The sequence below is a fragment of the Mustela putorius genome, unplaced genomic scaffold (genome assembly GCF_011764305.1).
Source record: "Mustela putorius furo isolate JIRA1106 unplaced genomic scaffold, ASM1176430v1.1 tig00003863_pilon_pilon_pilon, whole genome shotgun sequence".
Classification (NCBI taxonomy): domain Eukaryota; kingdom Metazoa; phylum Chordata; class Mammalia; order Carnivora; family Mustelidae; genus Mustela; species Mustela putorius.
Window position 1 is genome coordinate 21,064,028 of NW_025422015.1, and position 25,673 is coordinate 21,089,700.

The window sequence follows — 25,673 nt, forward strand, 5'->3', positions numbered from 1 at the left end:
AATCTACTGGTGCGTCTGTTAATAAGTAGTCATGTTTGATATTTATGAAGTCCTTGATAGCCAAAGATTCTACAGTATTAATAGCTAATCCTTTGTATTAGGTAGTGTTTTTTCCCTCAATGTACTTTAAGAAAGTAAAGCGATCCTAATTGTTGGACACGTTTCCTTTCAAATATACATGTAAAATTGCATCATGCAGATTTTTATATGCAGAATGAAGATACTAGACCATCACAAGAAGGGAGTGGAGATGGTTTGTGGTCCTAATGTTCACTTATCATCTGCTCCTAGCTCTGTACATGACCCACACACTGAAACACTGGGCTTTTATTTTTGCCTGCTATGCATTGACCAAGGCTCTGAGGGGAAGCACCATGGAGAAGTGCTTTCTCTTCATAAAGAACTGAAGGTTGTCCAACTTTGGTCTCTTTCCATATATGATTGAGCTCCTCTGGCTGGTGAGATGCTTGCCAAGTCTCCATGCCTGGCTGAAGATGTTCTACTAGATCATTAGATATCTTTAAAAGACTCTTTCCCTTCCAAGCAACCTTGGCATGAACAAAATCAAAACACCATGAAGGGACGCCTGGGTGGCTCAGTTGGCTGAGCGGCTGCCTTGGGCTCAGGTCATGATCCCAGCGTTCTGGGATCGAGTCCCACATCGGGCTCCTTGCTTGGCAGGGAGCCTGCTTCTCCCTCTGCCTCTGCCTGCCACTCTGTCTGCCTGTGCATGCTCTTGCTTCTCTCTCTATGACAAATAAATAAAATAAAATCTTTAAAAAAAAACACCATGAAAATAACAACACATGAATAAAACAATTTTCAAATAATAATAAACTCCTGGTCACACAAGACAGTAGACCTGAATCAAATAAAATCTAATTATTTGTTCAAGACTTATTTGAGGAAGAAGTGAATGTATTGTCTGATACATATCTAATCTTTCTATGAACAAGAAGAACATCGGTTGTAATGAATTAGATAATGAACTTGTTGCTTCTTCTCTTCCCCTTCATCTCCTTCCAGTCTTCTCTTTCTCTTCCTCTTCTTTTTCTTTTTTTAAAATTTCTGGCCCTGGCATAAAGTAAGAGCTTACTAAATGTTGGGAATGTATAAAGTAAATAATGATCATTTAAGCTCAGGTTAAAAACTCTATGAATTTCCAAATAAAGGTTAGGATAAATAAATGAGAAAGATCATAACTAATACTTCAGCATAAATTAAGTATCTTCCTTGAGTCTTCAATATTTTTCTTGAGTTGTTCTATGAAAACTTAACTAAATTATAGGATGTTTTATGTATTGCTGACAAAATTTCATGTGTTCTTGATTTTTCTGAAGGAAATATTGGATTGCTCTGGATATGGAAATGGATCTTGCCCAGAAAATCAAAGATCACTGGGTGTCCGAGCAGCTATGTATTCATTTATGGCAGGAGCCATATTCATCACGGTGTTTGGCAACCTTGCCATGATCATTTCCATTTCCTACTTCAAGCAGCTTCACACACCAACCAACTTCCTCATCCTCTCCATGGCAGTCACTGATTTCCTCCTGGGGCTCACCATCATGCCTTACAGTATGGTCAGATCAGTGGAGACTTGCTGGTATTTTGGGCTTACATTTTGCAAGATTCATTATAGTTTTGACCTAATGCTTAGCATAACGTCCATTTTCCATCTTTGCTCAGTGGCCATTGATAGATTTTATGCTATCTGTTACCCTTTACGTTATTCCACAAAAATAACGATTCCCCTCATTAAGCGGTTGCTACTTCTCTGTTGGTCTGTCCCTGGAGCATTTGCTTTTGGGGTGGTCTTCTCTGAGGCCTATGCTGATGGGATAGAAGGCTATGACATCTTGGTGGCTTGTTCCAGTTCCTGTCCAGTGATGTTCAATAAGCTATGGGGGACCACCTTGTTTATGGCGGGTTTCTTCACTCCAGGGTCTGTGATGGTGGGGATTTATGGCAAGATTTTTGCAGTGTCAAGAAAACATGCTCGTGCAATCAATAATTTGCCAGAAAACCAAAATAACCAAATGAGGAAAGACAAAAAAGCTGCCAAAACTTTAGGAATAGTGATGGGTGTTTTCTTATTATGTTGGTTTCCCTGCTTCTTCACAATTTTATTGGATCCCTTTTTGGATTTCTCTACTCCTGTGGTTTTGTTTGATGCTTTGACATGGTTTGGCTATTTTAACTCCACGTGTAATCCCTTAATATATGGTTTCTTCTATCCCTGGTTTCGCAGAGCACTGAAGTATATTTTACTAGGGAAGATTTGCAGCTCACATTTCCATAATACTAATTTGTTTACTCAAAAAGAAACTGAATAGATTTCTCCTGTAGGAGTGAATTGAAGCAAAAGGACTGGAACTTAGAAGAATAAAGTCACTTAAAATGTGTGTGTGGGGGGGCATGGCCATGTGCACAAATGTGTGCACACTTTTGACTATCATGGCAAGCTTTTCATTTCCAAGACTTGAGGGGGAAAAAAAAGGAATCTTTTTCAGAATACTTGATATATCCACTACTTCTAGGTAGGTAGGTAGGAAGAAGAAGAAGAAGAAGAAGAAGAAGAAGGGAAAGAGAAACAAACAAACAAACAAACAAAGAAACAAACAAACAGAGGGGAAGAGGAAAAGTCAGGAATGGTGTGAGGAGAACACATAGGACTTTTACCCCATTTGGAAGGGATCAGGGCACAAATAGACCTTGAGGGTGCTGCTCCCTCTTACCACCACCAATATTTTGTGTGGTATTTCCATTCACTTTTTGTTCCTCAGCATCCAAACAAATGTATTTTGAAACATCAACAACTAATAATTATAGATAAATAAATATAGCAATAATTTCAAAAATACATATTCTGTCAGGAACCAGTCCTTGGTTTGCAGGAAGTTACACTTTACTAGATTTTACTGTGGTGAGGCTAAACATTTCTTAAAAGAAAAGGGCAACTGCACATCAGAGGCAACAGATTTCATTCATATTTTCACTCATGTATCACCTTAATCACAGCCACTGACAAGTTTCTGTTTATTTGCAGAACTCTGCTCAGTGTTTCCTTCCTTCCTGAGACTCATTCACATTTTGTATTGCTAGTTGGTGTTCTTATTTCTTTTTATTTTGAGAGAGACAGTGTGTGCACAAGTAGGGGTAGGAGCAGAGGGAGAGCGAGAGAATCTTAGGCAGACCCCATGCCCAGTGCAGAACTTTACTGGTAGCGGGACTTCACTGCCCTGAGATTATGACTTGAGCTGAAACCAAGAGTCAGCCACTAAATGGACTGAACCACCCAGGCATCCCTATGTTCTGATTTTTAATAAATGTAAATATATACCAAAAACTTGTGATTTTTGGTTTGTTTAATATATTTATACATACATGTTTGAATCATAGAGTGGTGAGAGGAGGAAGCTAAGAAAACCAGTATTTACGGGTACTGGTTTTCTCAGCTTCCTCCTCTCACTTATGGGTCTCAGCTAGTACTGGAAACCATATTTTTGATATTCAGTGTCCTTTTAACTGTAAGCTGAGACCCATAAATAACTCCTGAAAAGAAGCTAGTCATCTGCAGACTGTGGTGTGCTGTTAAGTATTTAACAACTGGCTCTGAAAAGAATGGAAGGAAGGAAGGAGGGAGGAAAGAAAAGAAAGAAGGAAAGAGCCACTATTTGTGGAATTTGACTATTTCCTTGAGATAAATAGATATATATAGATATAGATTGCCTTTTATGGTATTCCATGAAAATGATTCTACACACACACACACACACACACACACACACATATATATACATATCTTCCTTTGCTGATTTATACGCCATGAATGTGATGTCATCTGGCTCTCAGAATTCCTGAAAAATTAATCTCTTCTTGTCAGTGGATTTGAGTGGTGCCACCAAACCACTGACTGCAAACATTTTTCATGAAAAACAAAATATAACAGGAGAAGATAGATCATCTCAGAATATATCAATTGTATTAAGGATAAATATTGCCTTATAATGTTTTAATTTTAGTTGTGTGTGTGTGTATGAACTGCATTTTGCTAAAATTTTTTTGTTAATTTCATTATTTACATTATAGTAATGAAAAAATTAGCAATTTTTTCTCTTTGTGGAAAAGTTTGCGTAACTGCCCATAAATTTGTTTTGATCTTAGCTAATTGCACAAATCACAATTAAACAGTGACCATTCAGTGGTCAGCTGAAATATTAATTTTGCATACCTGCCCAAAGATGGCCCAGCCACATGTGGTCTAGACCTTTTTTCCTTGCCAGACTGCTGATAGTTTGGTCCCTCCTTATAGCCTTAGAGTAGAGGAGAGATGGTGGAGATGCTTTGAGATGGTGAAAGAGATTGCAAGTACAGAATAAATAGAAACAATAATTTTCCAAAAAGAGAGTAATTAAATCCAGGTGCAATTAGGAGAGCTAATATGGTGTGTTGGATGCTATTGAGTCTATTTGGTAATTCTTTTTAATGAAATACTGATGTTTGTGTGTTTTGGCATTTGAGCACATACATATGCACACAGATGTTCCTGTCTTTATTTATTTTATTTTATTTTTTCCTTTATTTTAAAAAATGAGTAAAGTAGATTTTAGTTTAACTGTAAAGTAGAAAAATTTTGAATTAATATTTATTAAATTTTCTCCCAATTCTTTAAAATATGGTTTTAAAAAATCAAAGTAAATATCTTGGTGTAAGTTTGTCTATTGACATTTGTTGGAAAGCTTGAGACATTCCTTTCTTTCTTTCTTTTTTTCTTTTTCTTCTTTTAACAGAAAGATACTGTTTGTGATGGTTGTTACTATTTATGCTGATGCTTAGAGATGCAAGAAAAATTTGACAGCCCTGTGTGCACTGTAAAGTTTCTTATAATGCTTCTTTCTTTTTCTCCTAGATCCTATTCATATTTAAAAACATTAAATAGCCCCTTTGTAAAGTTCTGCTCATTAAGTCCACTTTCACTGAAACAGATAATTTTTTCTGTAGGTTTTCATGACACTTTTTGGTTTCAGAATGTAGTCATCCCGACTTATTTACTGGTGAAGAAAGTGATCCAGCCTCCTATGCAGTGTCTGCCTTTCATCAGTGTCCCACAGTTAATAGTTTCCCCTCTGCACCCACAGTTTTGTAGGAAGTTGCAAATGAGAAAACAGAACCCAGAGATATTAAATGATTTGCCCTAGAATATATAGCTAATTATAAAAGCAGAAATAGAACCTGGTTCTCTAGACTTCTTATTCAGTGTTGTTTACTGAACAGATTTTTTCAAGATTTTTGACATTTTATTTATTTATTTATGTAAAATTATACTTATTTATTTGATAGAGAGCACAAGCAGGCAGCGCAGCAGGCAGAGGGAGAGGGAGAAACAGAGCCCCTGATGAGCAGGGAGTCCAATGCAAGACTTGATCCCACGACCCTGGGATCATGACCTGAGCAGAAGGCAGTCACTTAACCAACTGAGACACACAGGCACCCCACTTTATGTATTTTTTTGACAGAGAGACAGAGAAAGAAATAGAGAGCACAAGCATGCAAAGCAGCAGGCAGAGGAAGAGGGAGAAGCAGACTCCCTGCTGAGCAAGGAGCCAGATGGGGAATTCGATCCCAGGACCCTGGGATCATGACTTGAGCCAAAGGCAACCACTTAAGTGACTGAGCTACCCAGGCACCCTGGTTTGTGACACTTTAATTGACTGCTCTTACTAAGTATTTTAGTCAAACTAGTATAAATCTCTAAGGCAAAAATAAATACTTCCCTCTTACTCTAATATCTTATTACATTCAGGAGTCAAAGTGTACACAGTCATCTTTTCTGGATCAGACAATTGTCCCTCCTTTGGATATCAGCCAATGTTTAATTTAGCCTACACATATCTGTATATTCTTTTTCTTTTTTAAAGATTTATTTATTTATTTGACAGACAAAGATCACAAGTAGGTAGAGAAGCAGGCAGAGAGAGAAAGGAGGAAGCAGGCTCCCTGCTGAGCAGAGAGTCCGATGCGGGGCTGGATCCCAGAACCCTGGGATCATGACCTGAGCCGAAGGCAGAGGATTTAACCCACTGAGCCACCCAGGTGCCCCTGTATATTCTTAATATACAGAAAGATACCTTCCTTATCTTTGGTAACTTATCTTCCCAGAATGAAGCAAGAATCCCCATACAATGGATATAAAATTGTCTTTAATTTGGAAAAAAAAAAGAAAAAGAAAAAGAAAAACTGAAAACTACTTGGGACATTAAAAACACACAGAATAGGGGACAAAGATGGTGGGGAGTAAGGAACCCTATTTCATCCAGTCCCCTGAATTGAGCTGGATATCTACCAGGCCAGTCTGCACACCCATGAAATTAGCCTGAGATGAAAGAAGATATGTCTGGATCTCTACAAACAGAATATCCTCAGTGGTTAGTTTTGAGGTATGAAGCAGAGAGCCATGATTCTGCAGGCAGATATTGCAAGATAATGGAAGGAGGAGGGAGTCTCTGGGATCCTTGGCCACTGGAGTGTAAAAGTCTCCTGTGCTGAACTGGGCACCCACTTGCAGACTGGTAGTGGCAGGGAAAGGACTTTAGGGAACCTCTCCAGACTGAAAGCTGGAGCTGTAGGACTGTGGAGCTGTGGAGCCAGCAAGAACTGGGAGTGCAGCTGTGGGGCACACAACCCAGGATGCTGCGGTTTCTGGCAGCACAGACAAAAATGGAGTCAGTGTGCCGTGGAGGACTCTCTGGAAATCAGACTGCAATCTCTCTGTTCTGAGACAGGTTTGCATATGGTCACTTCTGCTCTGCCTCTTAGAAGAGAAGCAGAAGTCATCAGAGAAAGCACCCAGAGAATAACCCCCCCCCCCCAAAACTGTTTTTACAAAGCCCATCCCCACCATAGGAGGCTGGGCAACTCTGCTCAAACTGGGTTGCCTGAGTAACAGCAGGACAGACCCCTCCCCCAGAAGACAGACTGGAAGATCAAGAGGCCAACAACTCAAAGTTTCCTATAAAACAAGTGAATCTTGTTTCAGTTGTGGTCAATAATCTGGACTCTATATATTCCCTCAACCACCCCTCAACAGAATGACTAAGAGGAGGAACCCCAAATACAGGAAAAATTCACAGACTATGATCTCCACTACAGAACTAATAGATAAAGATATAAACAAGATGTTGAAAATAGACCTCAGGGTAACAGTTATGCAGAAAATAGCTAGGATGGAGAAAACCATTAATCACAACATAGATTCTCTAAGGACAGAAATGAGACCTGATCGGGCAGAACTTAAAAATGCTATCAATCTGGGGTGCCTGTGTGGCTCAGTGGTTTAAGCCTCTGCCTTCAGCTCAAGTCATGATCTCAGGGTCCTGGGATGGAGCCCCACAACGGGCTCTCTGCTCAGCGGGGAGTCTGCTCCCCCCTCTCTCTCTGCCTACCTCTCTGCCTACTTGTGATCTCTCTCTGTCTATCAAATAAATAAATAAAAATCTTTAAAAAAATGCTATCAATGATATCCAATCTAATCTAGATACTCGAACAGCTAGGGTAAATGAGACAGAAGAATGAATTAGTGATCTAGAAGACAAACTGATAGAAAAGAAGGAAAGAAGGAATAGGAGGAAGCCTGAAAAAAGCAGCTTAAAACCCATAAAACAGAATCAGAGAAAAAAATGACTCCATAAAATGTTCCAATGTCCGAATTATTGGGATCCCTGAGAAGGTGGAGAGAGAGAAAGGACCAGAAGATATAGTTGAGCAAATCATAGCTGAGAACTTCCCTAAACTGGGTAATGAAATAAGCATTCGTGTCCTAGAGGTAGAGAGGTCCCTTCCCAAGATCAAAGAGAACAGACTAATGCCCAGGCATGTAATAGCAAAACTCATAAATCTTAAAACCAAGGAAACCATCTTAAGGATGCTTAGAGGGAAGAGATTCCTTACATACAGAGGGAGGAACATCAGAATAACATCAGACTTGTCCACAGAGTCCTGGCAAGCCAGAAAGGGCTGGAAAGATATTTTCAGCTTCCTAAATGAGAAGAACATGCAGCCAAGAATATTTTATCTTGCAAGGCTGTCACTTAGAATGGATGGAGAGATAAAGAACTTTCAAAACCAGCAAAAACTGAAAGAATATGTGACCACGAAGCTGGATCTGCAAGAAATATTAAGGGGGGGGGGTGTTCTATGAAAGGAGAAAGACCCCAAGAATGATATAGAACAGAAATTTACAGAGATAATCTATAGAAACAAGGAACTCTACAGACAACAGGAAGACAGTAAAACCATATCTTTCAATAATCACTCTCAATGTGAATGGGCTAAATTCTCCCATAAAATGGCACAGGGTTGCAGATTGGATAAAAAGACAGGATCCATTCATATGCTGTCTACAAGAAACTAATTTTGAACGTAAAGATATATCCAGACTGAAAGTAAAGGGATTTAGGACCATCCTTCATGCCAATAGACTACAAAAGAAAGATGGGGTAGCAATTCTCATATTAGACAAACTGAATTTTCAGCTGAAGACTGTAGTTAGAAATACAGAAAGACACTATATAATTCTTAAAAGATCTATCCAACAAGAAGTTCTCACAGTTGTAAATATCTATGCCTCCAACATGGGAGCAGCCAACTACATAAGCCAACTGTTAACCAAAATAAAGAGACATATTGATAATAACAGATTAATTGTAGGATATCTCAGCACCCCAGTCTCAGCAACAGATAGACCATTTAAGCAGAAAATCAACAACAACAAAAACAAAACAAAAAACAAGAGTTTTGAATGACACACTGGACCAAATAGACCTCATAGATATATACAGAACATTCCCCCCTAAAACAACGAATACTCATTCTCCTTGAGCGCACATGGAATTTTCTCCAGAATAGACCATATATTGAGTCCACAAATCAGGGCTCAACTTATCCAAAAGATTGAGATTATTCCCTGCAAATTCTCAGACCACAGTGCTTTGAAACTGGAACTCAATCACAAGAAAAAGTTTGGAAGAAATTCAAACACTTAGAAACTAAAGACCATCCTGTTCAAGAATGTTTGGGTCAACCAGGAAATCAAAGAAGAACTTAAACAATTCATGGAAACCAACAAAAATGAAAACACTTCAGTCCAAAACCTATGGGATACCACAAAGGTGGTCCTAAAGGGGAAATACATAGTCGTACAAGCCTCACTCAAAAAATAGAAAAATCCCTAACACACACTATCTTTACACCTTAAAGAACTGGAGAATCAACAACAAATTAAGCCTAACCTATGCACAAGGAGGGAAATAATTAATATTAGAGCAGAGATCAATGAATTAAAAACCAGCAATACAGTAGAACACATCGATGAAACTAGAAGCTGGTTTTTTGAAAGAATTAGTAAGATCGATAAACTACTGACCAAACTTACCCAAAAGGAGAGAGAAAAGACCCAAATTAATAACATTATGAATGAAAGGGTATATATCATGACTAACACAAAGTAAATAGAAACAATCATCAGAAATTATTATTAACAGTTATATGCCAATAAGTTAAGCAACCTAGAAGAAATGGATGCATTCCTGGAAACCTATAAGCTACCAAGACTGAAACAGAAAGAATTTGACAACCTGAATAGACCAATAACCAGTAACAAGATTGAAGGAGGGATCAAAAACCTTCCCCAAAACAAGAGTATAGGACCTGATGGATTCTCTGGGGAATTCTACCAAACATTCAAAGAAGAAATGATACCTATTTTTCTGAAGTTGTTTCAGAAAATAGAGACAGAAGGAAAACTTCCAAACTCTTTCTATAAAACCAGCATTACCTTGATGCCCAAACCAGGCAAAGACTCCATCAAAAAGGAGAATTTCAGACCAATGTCTCTGGTGAATATGGATGCAAAATTCTCAGCAGTATCTTAGCTAATAGGATCTAACAGTACCTTCAAAGGATTATCCACCATGACCAGGTGGAATTTATCCTTGCAATGCAAAGGTGGCTCAACATTCCCAAATCAATCAAAGTGATAGAACACATTAAGAGGACAGAGAAGAACCACATGATCCTCTCAATTGATGCAGAAAAAGCATTTGATTAAATACAGCATCTTTCCTGATTAAAACTCTTCAGAGTACAGGGATAAAGGGAACATTCCTCAATTTCATAAAATCCATCTATGAAAAACCCACATGGAATATCATTCTCAATGGGGAAAACCTGAGAACTTTTCCTTAAGATCAGGAACATGACAAGGATGCTCACTCTCACCACTATTGTTCAACACAATACTAGAAGTCCTAGCAACAGCAAGAATAAAATGTGTTCAAATTGGCAAAGAAAAAGTCAAACACTCTCTTCACAGATGACATGATGCTTTATGTGGAAAACCCAAAAGACTCTACCCCCAAATTAATAGAACTCATATAATAATTCAGTAATGTGGCAGGATACAAAATCAATACACAGAAATCAGTTGCTTTCCTATACACTAACAATGTAACTGTAGAAAGAGAAACTAGTGAATCAATTCCATTTACAACAGCACCAAAAGCTATAAGATACCTTGGAATAAACCTAACCAAAGTGGTAAAGGATCTATACTCTAGAAACTACAGAGCACTCATGAAAGAAATCAAAGAAGACACAAAGAGATGGAAAAATATTCCAAGCTCATGGATCAGAAGAATAAACATTGTTAAAGTGTCTATGCTGCCCAGAGCAATCTAGACTTTAAACGCCATCCCGATCAAAATATTAATGATACGGGGTAAGAGAATGGTCGAGTTTCATTCTTCTACATATAGCTGTCCAGTTTTCCCAGCACCATTTATTGAAGAGACTGTCTTTTTTCCACTGTATATTTTTTCCTGTTTTGTCAAAGATTATTTGCCCATAGAGTTGAGGGTCCATATCTGGGCTCTCTACTCTGTTCCATTGGTCTATGTCTATGTGTCTTTTTTTATGCCAGTACCACAATGTCTTGGTGATCACAGCTTTGTAGTAAAGCTTGAAATCAGGTAATGTGATGCCGCCAGTTTTATTTTTGTTTTTCAACATTTCCTTAGCAACTCGGGGTCTCTTCTGATTCCATACAAATTTTAGGATTATTTGCTCCAGCTTGTTGAAAAATACTGGTGGAATTTTGATCAGAATGGCATTAAAAGTATAGATTGCTCTAGGCAGTGTAGACATTTTAACAATGTTTATTCTTCTGATCCAAGAGCATGGAATGGTCTTCCATCTTTTTGTGTCTTCTTCAATTTCTTTCATGAGTGTTCTGTAGTTCCTTGAGTACAAATCCTTTACCTCTTTGGTTAGGTTTATTCCCAGGTATCTTATGGTTCTTGGTGCTATAGTAAATGGAATCAATTCTCTAATTTCCCTTTCTGTATTTTCATTGTTAGTGTATAAGAAAGCCACTGGTTTCTGTACATTGACTTTGCATCCTGCCACATTGCTGAATTGCTGTATGAGTTCCAGTAGTTTGGGGGTGGAATCTTTTGGGTTTTCCGTATAAAGAATCATGTCATCTGCGAAGAGAGAGACTTTGACTTCTTCATTGCCAATTTGGATACATTTTATTTCTCTTTGTTGTCTGATTGCTATTGCTAGGACTTCTAATACTATGTTGAACAAGAGTGGTCAGAGTGGGCATCCTTGTCGTGTTCCTGATCTCAACGGGAAGGCTGCAAGCTTTTTCCCATTGAGGATGATATTTGCTGTGGGTCTTTCATAGATAGATTTTATGAAGTTCAGGAATGTTCCCTCTATTCCTATACTTTGAAGCGTTTTAATAAGGAACGGATGCTGGATTTTGTCAAATGCTTTTTCTGCATCGATTGAGAGGACCATGTGGTTCTTCTCTCTTCTCATATTAATTTGTTCTATCACATGGATTATTTGCAAATGTTGAACCATCCTTGTAGCCCAGGAATGAATCCCCCCTGGTCATGGTGGATAATCTTTTTAATGTACTGTTGGATCCTGTTTGCTAGTATCTTGTTGAGAATCCTCGCATCCATATTCATTGATATTGGCCTGAAATTCTCCTTTTTGGTAAGGTCTTTGCCTGGTTTTGGGATCAAGGTAATGCTGGCTTCATAAAAAGAGTCTGGAAATTTTCCTTCTGCTTCAATTTTTTGAAACAGCTTCAGGAGAATAGGTGTTATTTCTTCTTTGAAGGTTTGTAGAATTCACCAGGGAATCCATCAAGTCCTGGGCTCTTGTGTTTTGGGAAGTTTTTGATCATTGCTTCAATCTCGTTACTAGATATCAGTCTATTCAGGTTGTTCATTTCTTCCTGGTTCAATTTTGGGAGTTTATAGTTTTCCAGGAATGTATCCATTTCATCTTGGTTGCTTAGCTTACTGGCATATAACTGTTGATAATAACTTCTGATGATTGCTTCTACTTCCTTGGTGTTAGTTGTGATCTCTCCCTTTTCATTCATAATTTTATTATTTTGGGCTTTCTCTCTTTTCTTTTGGATTAGTGTGGTCAATGGTTTATCAATCTTATTGATTCTTTCAAAAATCAGCTTCTAGTTTCAATGATATGTTCTACTGTATCTCTGGATAAAAGACCTCAACATGAGACCGGAATCCATCAGAATTCTAGAGGAGAACACAGGCAGTAACCTCTTTAGTATCAGCCACAGTACCTTCTTTCAAGATATGTCTCCAAAGGCAAAGGAAACAAAAGCAAAAATGAACTTTTGGGACTTCATCAAGATCAAAAGCTTCTGCTCAGCAAAGGAAACAGTCAATAAAACAAAGAGGCAACCCACGGAATGGGAGAAGATATTTGCAAATGACAGTACAGACAAAAGATTGATATCCAGGATCTATAAAGAACTCCTCAAACTCAACACACACAAAACAATCATATCAAAAAATGGGCAGAAGATATGAACAGACACTTCTCCAATGAAGACATACAAATGGCTATCAGACACATGAAAAAATGTTCATCATCACTAGCCTTCAGGGAGATTCAAATTAAAACCACATTAAGATACTACTTTACACCAGTTAGAATGGCCAAAATTAGCAAGATAGGAAACAACATGTGTTGGAAAGGATGTGGAGAAAGGGGAACCCTCTTCCACTGTTGGTGGAAATGCAAGTAGCCACTTTGGAGAACAGTGTGGAGATTCCTCAAGAAATTAAAAATAGAGCTTCCCTATGACCCTGCAATTGCACTCCTGGGTATTTACCCCTAAAATACAGATGTGGTGAAAAGAAGGACCATTTGTACCCCAATGTTTATAGAAGCAATGGCCATGGTTGCCAAACTGTGGAAAGATCCAAAATGCCTTTCAACAGACAAATGGATAAGGGAGATGTGGTCCATATACACTATGGAGTATTATGCCTCTATCAGAAAGGATGAATACCCAACTTTTGTAGCAACATGGACGGGACTGGAAGAGATTTTGCTGAGTGAAATAAGTCAAGCAGAGAGAGTCAATTATCATATGGGTTCACTTATTTGTGGAGCATAACAAATAACATAGAGGACATGGGGAGATGGAGAGAAGAAGGGAGTTGAGGAAAATTGGAAGGGGAGCTGAACCATGAGAGACTGTGGACTCTGAAAAACAACCTGAGGGTCTTGAAGGGGCGGGGGATGGGAGGTTGGGGAACAAGGTGGTGGGTCTTAGGGAGGGCACATATTGCATGGAGCACTGGGTGTGGTGCAAAAGCAATGAATGCTGTTACACTGAAAAGAAATTTAAAGAAATATTAATGGCATTTTTCAAAGTGCTGGAACAAACAATCCTAAAATTTGTATGGAACCAGAAAAGACCCTGAATCACCAAGGAAATTGTGAAAAAGAAAAACAAAGCTGGGGGCACCACATCACCTGATTTCAAGCTAATTTACAAAGCTGTGATCACCAAGACAGCATAGTATTGGCACAAAAACAGATGCATAGACAGATGGAACAGAATAGAGAGCCCAGATATGGACCCTCAACTCTGGTCAAATAATCTTCGATAAAACAGGAAAAGATACCTAAGGGGGAAAAAAGACAGTTTCTTCAATGAATGGTGCTGGGAAAATTGGACAGCTCTATACAGAAGAATGAAACTCAATCATTCTCTTACACCACAGAGAAAGATAAACTCAAAATGTATGAAAGACCTCAATGTGAAACAGGAATCCATCAAAATCCTAAAGGGGAACATAGGTAGTAACCTCTTCAACTTCGGCCACAGCAACTTTAAAAAAAAATACATCTCCAAAGACAAGGGAATCAAAAGCAAAAATGAACTTTTGGGACTTCACCAAGATAAAAAGCTTCTGCACAGCAAAAGAAACAGTCAACAAAACTAAGAGGCAACCCATGGAATGGGAGAAGATATTTGCAAATGATACCATGGACAAAGGGTTGATATTCAAGATCTATAAAGAACTTCTCAAACTCAACATCCAAAAAACAAGTAATCAAGTAAAAAAAATGGGCAGAAGACATTAACAGACACTTCTCAAAAGAAGATAAATGACTAACAGACCCAAGAAAAAATGTTCATCATCATTAGCCTCCAGGAAAATTCAAATCAAAACCACATTGAGATACCACCTTATACCAGTTAGAATGGCAAAAATTGACAAAGCAAAAAACAACAAATGTTAGAGAGGTCATGGAGATGGGGAACACTTTTATACTATTGGTGGGAATAAAAGTTGGTACAGCCACTTGGAAAACAGTGCAGAGTTTCCTCAAAGAATTAAATAGAGCTACCCTATAATCCTGCAATTGCGCTATTGGGTATTTACCCCAAAGATAAAAATGTAGTGAAAAGAAGGGCCATATGTACCACAAAGTACATAGCAGCAATGTCCACAATTGCCAAATGGTGGAAAGAGCTGAGATGCTCTTCAGTAGATGAATGGATAAAGAAGATGTGGTCTGGGCACCTGGGTGGCTCAGTGGGTTAAAGCCTCTGTCTTCAGCTCAGGTCATGATTGCAGGGTCCTGGGATCCAGCACCACATTGGACTCTCTTCTCAGTGGGGAGTCTGCTTCCTCCTCTCTTTGTCTGTCTGCCTCTCTGCATACTTGTGATCTCTGCCTGTCAAGTAAATAAATAAAATCTTTAAAAAGAGTACCTTTATAAAAAGAAGATGTGGTCCATATATACAATGGACTATTACTCAGCCATCAGAAAGGAGGAATTTTACATAAACATGGATGGTTCTGGAGAAGATTATGCTAAGTGAAATAAGTCAAGCAGAGAAAGTCAATTATCATATGGTTTCACTTATTTGTGGAACATAAAGAGTAGCATGGAAGACATTAGGAGAATGAAGGGAAAAATGAAGGGGGGGCGGATCGGAGCGGGAGACAAACCATGAGAGACTATGGACTCCAAGAAACAAACTGAGGATTTTAAAGGGGAGGTAGAAAGGGGAATGGGTTAGCCTTGTAATGGGCATTAAGGAGAGCATGTATTGCATGGAGCACTGGGTGTTATATGCAAACAATGAATCATGGAACTCTATATCAAAGACTAATGATGTACTGTTTAATGACTAACATAACAGAATAAAAACACACACGGGGCACCTGGGTGGCTCAGTCAGTAAGTGTCTGCCTTCAGCTCAGGTCATGATCCCAGGGTCCTGGGATTGAGCCCCGCATCAAGCTCCCTGCTCAGTGGGAACCCTGCTTCTCTCTCTCCCACTCTCTCTGCTTGTGTTCCCTTTCTTGCTGTGTCTCTCTCTGTCAAATAAATAAATAAATAAAATCTTTAAAACACACACACACACACACACACACACACTTTCAATATCCTCCAAGAAAGAGAGTTAGAAGAGCAATCCCACTGGGGCTCTGTACTTAGCTCCTCTCTTGGAGCTCCTGTATCGGAGTTTTCTATTTCAGGTCTCTGGAGAGCAGAGGCAAAGTTATATGAATCAGATATCTCAGTCCTCAACACTACACTTTCTAGAATTTCCTGATCTCATACTTGCAAATCCACCAGAAGAGACTCATGGTTCACAACTAACTATTCAGGAGAGGGAAGGTACTGGGTCAATACTAAGAATTGGAAATGTACTATCCTTTTTTTTTTAAGTGCTAACTTATTCTCTTTTTCAGAATAATTGAACAGAGATAATTAAATTTTATAGAGAACCAGAAATTGTTGCAGTAGAGGACGTAGGGGTTTTTTCCTGACTGGAAAATGATTCTTATGATATTTAAGTGAAAGAAACGTCTTAAAATTTTCATTAAATTTTGTTTGGCAAGATTTGTAAATTTCTATGTGGTGACATATAAAAAATGTTTTTGTAAAATTCAAAAACCATGCCAAATATGATTTAATAAATGAAAGGTATTTATGTGTCTCAAATGCTAAAATGTACTCTTCATTTTAATATTATAATTTAATAAACAATTCCTGTAATATACTACTTAATTCACTACCTATTTCATTTTTTGTATTTTTCTCTTGTCACCAACATTGATTAAAGGTATTCAGTTGCTCTTTGCTGCTCTAAATCATTCAGTCATTTCAGATACTGAGAGTGTCCAAACTAAAAATGCAGTTTCTCTTTAGTCTAGAATTGTTATTATGGAATTCATTGGGCATAAAAATAATATAGGTATCTTGCTAAGATGTACACTTTAGGATGGCTTAAGATTTTTTAATTTCCCAAAATATTCCCAGGATATGACGATGTGGCTGGTTCATGGATGATACTTTGATTAGTAAGGCTAAGAGGGAAAAATGATAAGCAGATGAAGCCATAAACTTTCATGCTTTCCAAATAGATCAGGAGTAAAATGTTACGATAATTAGAGAAAGTAAGATGTGGTGGGAGAGTCACTGGACAGGAGCTGAAAGACCTATGTTTTAATGTTGGTTACAGCCTTTAATGGCAATAGTTCCTTCAAGGACTTAGGTATAGTGGGAATGTGTTGTCAAGTAATTTAGAAACCTTAAGACACACAAAATTTTCATTGTGGGCTGCATTTCATTCAACAAAATACTGTTTGTTTTGGGAGGAAGTTTATTAGCTACTTTCTGAAGAGGATTTACTGTTTTCCTAATATTTTAATCTTACTTAAACCAGATGTCTCTTACTATCATGAGTGGAGATGCTCATTAACCAGGTTTCATGATGTGTTGGGATTAGTGTCCTTGCATTTAACTGAGTAAGGGGTTCCTACATATCTGCCATGTACATAGCTCTGTCTAAAGTGTTGCAAGAGTTGGAAGATTAATGGGGATAGATACAGAAATCTTTCAAGAAACTTATGGTTAAGGGGTACCTAAGGGGCCTCAGCAGGTTAAATGCCTGCCTTCAGCTCAGGTCATGATCCCAGGGTCCTGGGATTGAACCTCACTTTGGGCTTCCTGCTCAGTGGAGGTCCTGCTTCTCCCTCACCCTCTGCCCCTCCCTGGCCTTGTGCTCTTTCACTCTTTCTCTCAAATAAATAAATAAAATCTTGAAGGAAAGAAAGAGAAAGAAATTAATTTATCATTAAGATAAGGCTGTTTTTAAAAAAGAATTGTACCAGAAGAAGGAAAAAAAGGTATTTGAAAGCAAAGTCAGCTGTAAAATGAGGAAGCAGAATCACCTAGCTCTACCACCTTTGGCCACCCCAACAGTCTATGATTTCATGAGGTTAACTCCCACTGGTAGAGTCAAAAAAGGTTTCTGGAAAGAAATGGTAGTTTTGTTGAGCCTTGAAGTGCTTAGAGATGAAAGGACAGGCAATCAGACAGAGGAAAGGGGGTGCTGGCCAAGCCACGTGGTTTGCATTCACAAGGCAACATGGAAAAGACTGTGGGCAGAAGTGGCTGTGCTATTGCGACTGAAGGCAGGAAAGGCAACAGATGCTGAAAACATAAATTTACAGCCTGCAAAATCATGTTCTGGTGCTTTAGCCAAGGTGTTTTCTCAGACTCTTTCCCTTATATCTGTCATCTTGATAAAAGATTTATTCAGCTCAGTTCCTCTTGGAGCCTCTACTTTGAACACATTCTCTGGTGCCTAGATTTAGTAAAGATTCTTCTGTTCTGCAGGCGTTCGAGATGCCATTGTTGATAACTAATTATAAGAAAGATGTTTTGCTGTGCTTTTCATTTTCACTCTTCTTTCTGCCCTGCTCTCTAAAATGAAGTTTATTCTGCCTGTTCCCCATGTGTATTTATTGTCACTTGAAATGTGTTTCCTGATCTTAACTACTTTTGAGAAGACAACATTTCAAGAGGTCATCTCTGCCTGTGACCCGAGCCATGTGGTTTTATAAGGCTGACTTATGAATTGTGAGCCATTTGGAATAAATCAGTCATTCATATGCCAGATATTACCTTTACTTTTTGATGTCATGATGTATAAAGTGCTATAGAAAGTTATAAAGTGGACTTAACAGAACCCTTTTTCTTCTATTTTAGTTTTCAGTGTTACATTTGAATACTTATCATCCCTGAAACCTCTTCCAGAGTCTTTGTGATTGCAGGCTTTCAATATTCATTATAGTTCATATTAGATGTTAAGGAATTAACCAGAAAAGATCCAATATCATGACTTTTCATAAATTTCAAACCTTGGCTTATTTTTTCTATTATACTATATATGCTTGTACTGTCATTCAGCTGTCTTGATTTGACAATTTCAATCAGAAATTCACACAAATCTGCTCTCTGGGTGGAATTTGCTTTTAGGCTAAGAATAATTTTGAAGCATGAAAAACAGAATTCATATTTGAGACTTTGCAGCTTAAGATCAATTTCTTAGAAGATTATGTTAAAAATGGACATTTTCTGACCTGTGGTAAGAAGAATAACAGTCATTGTTAATATTAGTTTTAGGTCTTTAAATTGGTATGGGTTTTGATAAGAGACTGTCTTACTGGTACACCATGAGCAGACATTCAGAGTGTATGTTTTAAGAGGTTAATTTGAAATTTTATGTGGTTCTCTTAAGCAGTTGAGCAATCAGCTGAAATGCTTCAGACACTTTATACTTCAGCCTTAAATTGCAGGGCAATCAGAGTTTAAAGGAGAAAAGGAAAGAAAGCACATTATTTATAAACATTATCCAAATTTGTGTTCAAATAAAAAAAACTTTAAAATTTCCTTCTTATTACATTTAATTTGAATAATTGTATTAAAGAACAACAATACCAGTTACTCATATCTTCTTTTGTTGATCCTTCATCACTGATATTTTCTCAACAATTAAAAATGAGAAAAATCATAGGGTGCCTGGGTGGCTCAGTCAGTTAGGTGTCTGACTCTTGATCTTGGCTCAGGTCTTGATCTCAAGGTCATGGGCTCCACGCTGGGCATGCAGCCTACTTAAAAAAAATGAGGAAAATCTTAATTTAGATTAATTTTTATATCTGTACATACATACACAGAATAGTAATGGCAATTTTAAGTTCTTTACCACACAGGTTCCAGAACAAGGGAATGTTTTCTAGCAATGGTGATACTAATATTAGTTGGTACATTACAGGTAGCATGTACAAATACTTGCCTCTTTCCGTTAGAACTGTGGATTGTAAATTTCCAATTTTCTACTAAATCTTAAATGATATTTGTACTTTAAAGTTATGAAAATTAGATTCTGAACCTATAATTTGCTTGGGCTACCTTTTCCTCCTGCTAAAATAAATGTGCTCACTGAAGATTCTTTTTAATAAACTTTACCTCCATAATATAATCTTACATTGAAAATCTGACTTCTAGCACATGTATGTGACTGAGGATATGCCAACCTTTTTATCAGTCCATTCTTCCATCTGAAACTTAAGAGGGAAAAAGAAAAAGTTCCCAATAGTAAATTCTTTGAACTTATTAATATTTGAACATTTTTTTACTTACAAAAATGGCAACTTCATAGAGGTCTGTGATTCAACATAATAGATTACATGGAAGATTCAAAATAAAGCAAACTTGGAAGAGATGCTGTAATTGTTGGGAGGAAAATCAGGGAGGAAGGTAAAAATAATGTAACTGGTTTAAAATACCTTCAGAGACAGCGTCCCCATTTTAGAGGAAACTGAGGCTCAGGGACACCGAGAAACTTGTCTAAAGTAATATGGTTAATAAGTGGTTGAGCCAATCATCAAACCAGGTTGGTCTGATTTCAAAGCCATACTGTAGGATTTAAAACAGCTAGGAGGCTAGAAACTGCATCCCATAATATGTCTTATGTAAACACTCCATTTGAAGTCTTCTCCAGTTCTGAAATTATGTGAAGTTTCCCTTATATAAGTAGTAATGTGTATGGTGGAAAATTTGATCACGTGTTGAAACACCTCCTAGAATCCTCTCAATCCTTAAAAAAAAATGAAGCAGTTATTTATATGCAACATTCATATGATGTTTCAATGTCCTGGCTGTCATCATTAAGTTCATATGTATAATTTAGGTATGACAGGGAGTTTCTTGGGCAATAATACACTTAAAGTATACTAATCATCATGAACTTACATACTGTACAAGTTTGTGAGTCTGTGCTTTCCATACAGTATTAAATTTATGATTATGTGAGTTTCAGCTGGAAGAAAATCCCCAACTCTGCACAGTATCAAACATTGCCAGAACCAGCCATTGAAATGACTTTTCATGATAGCCTATATCCCAAAGTCAATAGCAAAGAAGGTGCAATAACTTACTAAGAGTTTGGATTTATGCCCATTTATCCATTATCTCTTGTTCAGCCCACTGTAACCAGTAAGAATCACATGAGATTTGACTGGCCTAAGTCTATGAACATGAAATTTGTGAACCTTATGGATCACTCAGGGATGGAACTTATGACATGGTTCCAGTAGTTAGAATTTCAGAAGAGTGACAAAACTCAAGAAACATAGGGAAGGGGAACAAAGAGGAGAGGGCATTAAAGGACAGAGAGGAGGGGATGAAGAGAGTAGAGAGTAGAGAAACTATGAAGAATTGACCCAGATTTGACCCATAGGTACATGATTTTCCTTATATTTCAACTGCCATATGCCATTTATAACTCTTATAACACCTGCAGACTCTTTAAAGAGAAAATGTGAAATTATTGAAAGAATGTGTGAAGAAAAACATTGTGATTTCACGTAGCTTTCATGAATTAAGTATTTTTATGATGAGGGATGTTAACTTGCTGTAGTTCAAAAGAGTCTCTAGAAATGTCATTGCTCAAGGTAAAAGTTAACCATAAATTCTTTTTTTAAAAACAGCTTTATTGAGGTGAAATTGACATACAAGCTGGACAATTTCATTAGTTTGGACATATACAAAACCTGTGATACCATCACCATAATCAAGGTAACTGACATAGCCAAAACCTTCTGTCCCCCTGCCTTTTTGTTTTCTTTTTTAGTTTTAGTTGTTTGTATATGTGTGTGTTAGGAACACTTACATGAGATTTACCATCTTAACATATTTTGAAGTACACAATACCATGTTATTAACAAGAGGGACTATGTTGTATAGCAGATCTCTAGAAATTTATTCATCCAGCATAACTGAAAGTTTATACCCATGGCACAATAACTTTTCCCTCCCCCATTCTGGTAACCAGTATTGTATTCTCTGCTTCATGAGTTTGACTATTTATAGATACCTATAGAGGGGAATAAACTCTTGAGAAGCTTCCAATACATTAAAAAGAACAGAGCACTCAATAGATAAACTCATGTTGGATAAACAAACAGATGAGTGGAATAGAATAAAACAGAACAGGAAAGAATAAGCAGTTGAAACTTTTCCTTTCCTACTGCAGCAAATAACTCAGAAAACCATCACAATTTTATAATTTTAAATATTTAAATAAATAAAGATGGAAATGAATTAATAACAGATGACTTTGAACCTTATTGCACTTTTAGGAGCTGAAATTTCTGTAATCATTTTAAGAAGAGAAGAAACATTGAATCATCTTTCTAGAGAACGGAATTAGAAATGATAAAGCACCATGGATCTAACTTATATTCCTGAAGACTTATCCAGTTGTCCAAAATTTGGAAATAAATCTTGCCCTCCCATCAGCCGTTCTTTGCATGTCCGAGTGATAATGTATTCTATTATGACCGCAGCCATGTTTATCACTATCTTTGGAAACTTGGTTATAATGATCTCCATATCACATTTCAAGCAGCTTCACTCTCCCACAAATTTTCTGATCCTCTCCATGGCAACCACTGACTTCCTGCTGGGTTTTGTCATTATGCCGTATAGCATGGTACGATCAGTGGAGAGCTGCTGGTATTTTGGGGATGGCTTTTGTAAATTCCATGCAAGCTTTGACATGATGCTAAGCCTAACCTCCATTTTCCACCTCTGCTCCATTGCTATTGATCGATTTTATGCCGTGTGTTACCCTTTGCACTACTCGGCCACCATGACAACCTCTATGATAAAGCGACTGTTGGCATTTTGCTGGTCAGCCCCTGCTCTTTTCTCTTTTAGTTTAGTTCTGTCTGAGGCCAACGTTGCTGGTATGCAGAGTTATGAGATTCTTGTCGCTTGTTTCCGTTTCTGTGCACTTACTTTCAACAAATTTTGGGGGACAATATTGTTCACTACTTGTTTCTTTACTCCAGGCTCCATCATGGTTGGTATTTATGGCAAAATCTTTATTGTTTCCAAACGACATGCTAGAGTTATCAGCAACATGCCTGAAAACGCAAAGGGGGAAGTAAAAAAAAACATATCTAAGAAAAAGGACAGGAAAGCAGCTAAGACCTTAGGTATAGTAATGGGGGTCTTTCTAGCTTGCTGGCTGCCTTGCTTTCTTGCTGTTTTGATAGACCCATATTTAGACTATTCCACTCCCATAATAGTACTTGATCTTTTAGTGTGGCTTGGATACTTCAACTCTACCTGCAATCCCCTTATTCATGGTTTTTTTTATCCGTGGTTTCGGAATGCTCTTAAGTACATATTGTCAGGCAAAATATTTAACTCTCACTCAGAAACTGCAAATCTGTTTCCTGAAGCACATTAATAATAATAATAAAAAGCTAATTATAAAAGTGAAGAGAGTATTGAAAATGAGACTTATTTTGGCCTCATACTTCACATTAATTATTTTATTAAATTTCAGTAATCTAGATAAGTGTTTTGTAATCTGCACAAGAATTATATTCAGTATCTTTGATCAATCAATCAATCAATCAATCACTTATTAATTGTGAACTCTGTCAGTCAACACTCCCATTTGACTGGGGGGAAATATACAAAAGAAATATGAAACATTTCAGAATAGGTTGGCCTCTATTTACACACACAAGACAATAATAAACCAATATAAGAAATAGCAAAAATCAAGTGTTAATGGTTTTGGCTGTTGATTCCACTCTAAAATTCAAACAAGAGGGGGTGCCTGGGTGGCTCAGTGGGTTAAGCCGCTGCCTTCGGCTCAGGTCACGATCTCAGGGTCCTGGGATTGAGCCCCACATCAGGCTCTCTGCTCAGCGGGGAGCCTGCTTCCTCCTCTCTTTCTGCCTGCCTCTCTGCCTGCTTGTGATCTCTGTCTGTCAAATACATAAATAAAATCTTTTAAAAAAATTAAAAAAATAAAATTCAGACAAAAGAAGATTGTTGTGGGCTGTGGACCCATGGTAGAAGTGGGACAGAAGGTTGGACTTTACTATCAACTAGAAGTCCACTTTATCATTTGACTTTGGAGAATTATTAACCATCATTACATAAATTACTTAGTCATTTCCTGACACCCTGAAGCTTGTTATAAAGAGCTAACCATAGGAGAAGCAGTTGATTACAAATCATCATATGCAATTTGTGCTTTTATTCTTGTGATTTTTCACTTTGTGGTTTATATTTGAAATGATTTCCTGTTTCCTTGTCTCTACTTTCTTCCTCTGCATGATGTGTCTACATTAACAGCCAGCAATCACAGGGCTTCTCCCTGTACTTGTTTTAATCACTTTTTCTAAAAGTTTCCCTAGAGTCCTGCCAAATAAATTTCATCCACATACAATGTCTATGATTTAAGTTGGATCATTAATGTTTGGTGAAAATCCTTCTAGAGATTCTTCTGTAAAACATTAAGAAACAAACAGAAACTTTGCTTTACCTGCCAGATTGGAAAATACATGAATACTTGTAACAACCATGTCCTCTTCCTCTCCTACATGGGATTACATTGTGGGAGGGAAAAGAAGAGGAGCAGAAAGAGGGCAGACTGTTCCTGAGAACAGGAACAGGATAATTTAGTTATTTAGATAATTTAGAATAGGAAAATTTAGTTTTGGCTTTTTCTGACTTTCTTCTGAGTTCTTCTCTCCACATTCCCTGACACACCATGTCCTAGATCCAACTGTGAACAATTAGCCAGACTCAACATGTGCCTTGAAGGACAATATGATTCCATAAAGATGACTCCTTTTCACCATCATTACAGTTTTCATTCCCTGTACTTGTTGGTAGAATAGCAAAGGTGCATAACAAATGCATAATTGAAGTACTTTCATGTCACCCAAAGGATATTTACTAATACAGTATAACTGCTGGTCTTGAGAAGAACATTTTAGGTTGTCTCCAGGGAGAGATATTAGGTGTGAGTAGAACTGCCCAGGTCCTTTTTCCTGAGAATCCTAAAAGATGATGGATACTTCCATGTGGACCCACAGTTGAAGACCAGGGTGCCCAGCTCTATCGGTTGATAGAGTGTACGACTCTTGATCTTGGGGTCCTGAGTTCGAGCCCACACTGAGTATAAAGACTATTTAAAAAAAAATGATTACCACAGATAAAGACCTTAAAACTGACTTGCCCCACTTCAGTAGTGACAGATATTTCCTATCAGTGATACTTGTACTACTTTTGACTTCCTCTCAGTTCTTGCTTTTAAAAGTCTCATTTGGGGATGCCTGGATGGCTCAGGAAATTAAGTGTCAGACTCTTAGTTTCAGCTCAGGTCATGAACTCAGGGTTGTGAGATTGGGCCCCATCCCAGGCTCCGTGCTCAGCAAGAGTCTGCTTGGGATTCTCTCCTTTTCTCTCCCTCCTCTTCTACCCATCTTCTTGCTCTCTCTCTCTCTCAAATAAATCCATAAAATCTTTTTAAAAGGTCTCATTTGTTTCTCTACTTCTGAACTATTTCTCTATTTTAAAAACATCATGGGGGCACCTAGGTGGCTCAGTGGGTTGGACTTCTGCCTTCTGCTTGGGTCATGAACTCAGGGTCCTGGGATTGAGCCCTGCATCTGGCTCTCTGCTCAGCAGGGAGCCTGCTTCCCCCCCCCCCCTCTCTGCCTGCCTCTCTGCCTACTTGTAATCTCTGTCAAATAAATAAAATAAAATCTTTTTAAAAAATCGCTACATGGTGTGTGTGTTAAGGAATAAATTATTCATTCCCTCGTTAAAGGAAGTGAGACAGACTTTATTCAAGGGAGGCTACTACAGCATGGCTTGCATTGTAGGAGAGATTGGACTCCCACAAACTCCAGTGGGGATCTACACCCAAAGAATAGGGTGTGGGACAGTGGGTGGAAAATTACTAAGAGGAAACACCAGGGTTAAAGGGAATTCTTGCTAGACTGGCTTATCAGAATTTTTGCTGAGGGCAGAATGATCAGAGGTTGAAGCTGGTTAGATACCAAGGGTGGGAGATTTTTGCGGAACTGACTGACCAGGATTCTTGCTCAAACTGGATTTTACAAAGGCAGAGAGGAAAGCCCAGT

The 25,673-nt window shown here is 37.9% G+C and overlaps 2 protein-coding genes across 2 annotated transcripts; both read left to right on the forward strand.

Annotated features, from left to right (window-relative positions):
* Positions 1-1,355: 1,355 nt before the first annotated feature.
* Positions 1,356-2,336, forward strand: TAAR2 (trace amine associated receptor 2). Its single transcript, XM_004740216.1, has one exon. The coding sequence runs from the start codon at positions 1,416-1,418 to the stop codon at positions 2,334-2,336; it is 921 nt and encodes a 306-aa protein (XP_004740273.1). The 5' UTR covers positions 1,356-1,415.
* Positions 2,337-21,864: 19,528 nt separating this feature from the next.
* On the forward strand, positions 21,865-22,972 carry LOC101671671 (trace amine-associated receptor 3). The gene has a single exon (XM_004740214.2). The coding sequence runs from the start codon at positions 21,941-21,943 to the stop codon at positions 22,970-22,972; it is 1,032 nt and encodes a 343-aa protein (XP_004740271.1). The 5' UTR covers positions 21,865-21,940.
* Positions 22,973-25,673: the final 2,701 nt, after the last annotated feature.

Coding starts and splice junctions, on each gene's coding strand:
- TAAR2 (XM_004740216.1), top strand. CDS start 1,416: ATGTATTCATTTATGGCAGGAGCCATATTCATCACGGTGTTTGGCAAC.
- LOC101671671 (XM_004740214.2), top strand. CDS start 21,941: ATGGATCTAACTTATATTCCTGAAGACTTATCCAGTTGTCCAAAATTT.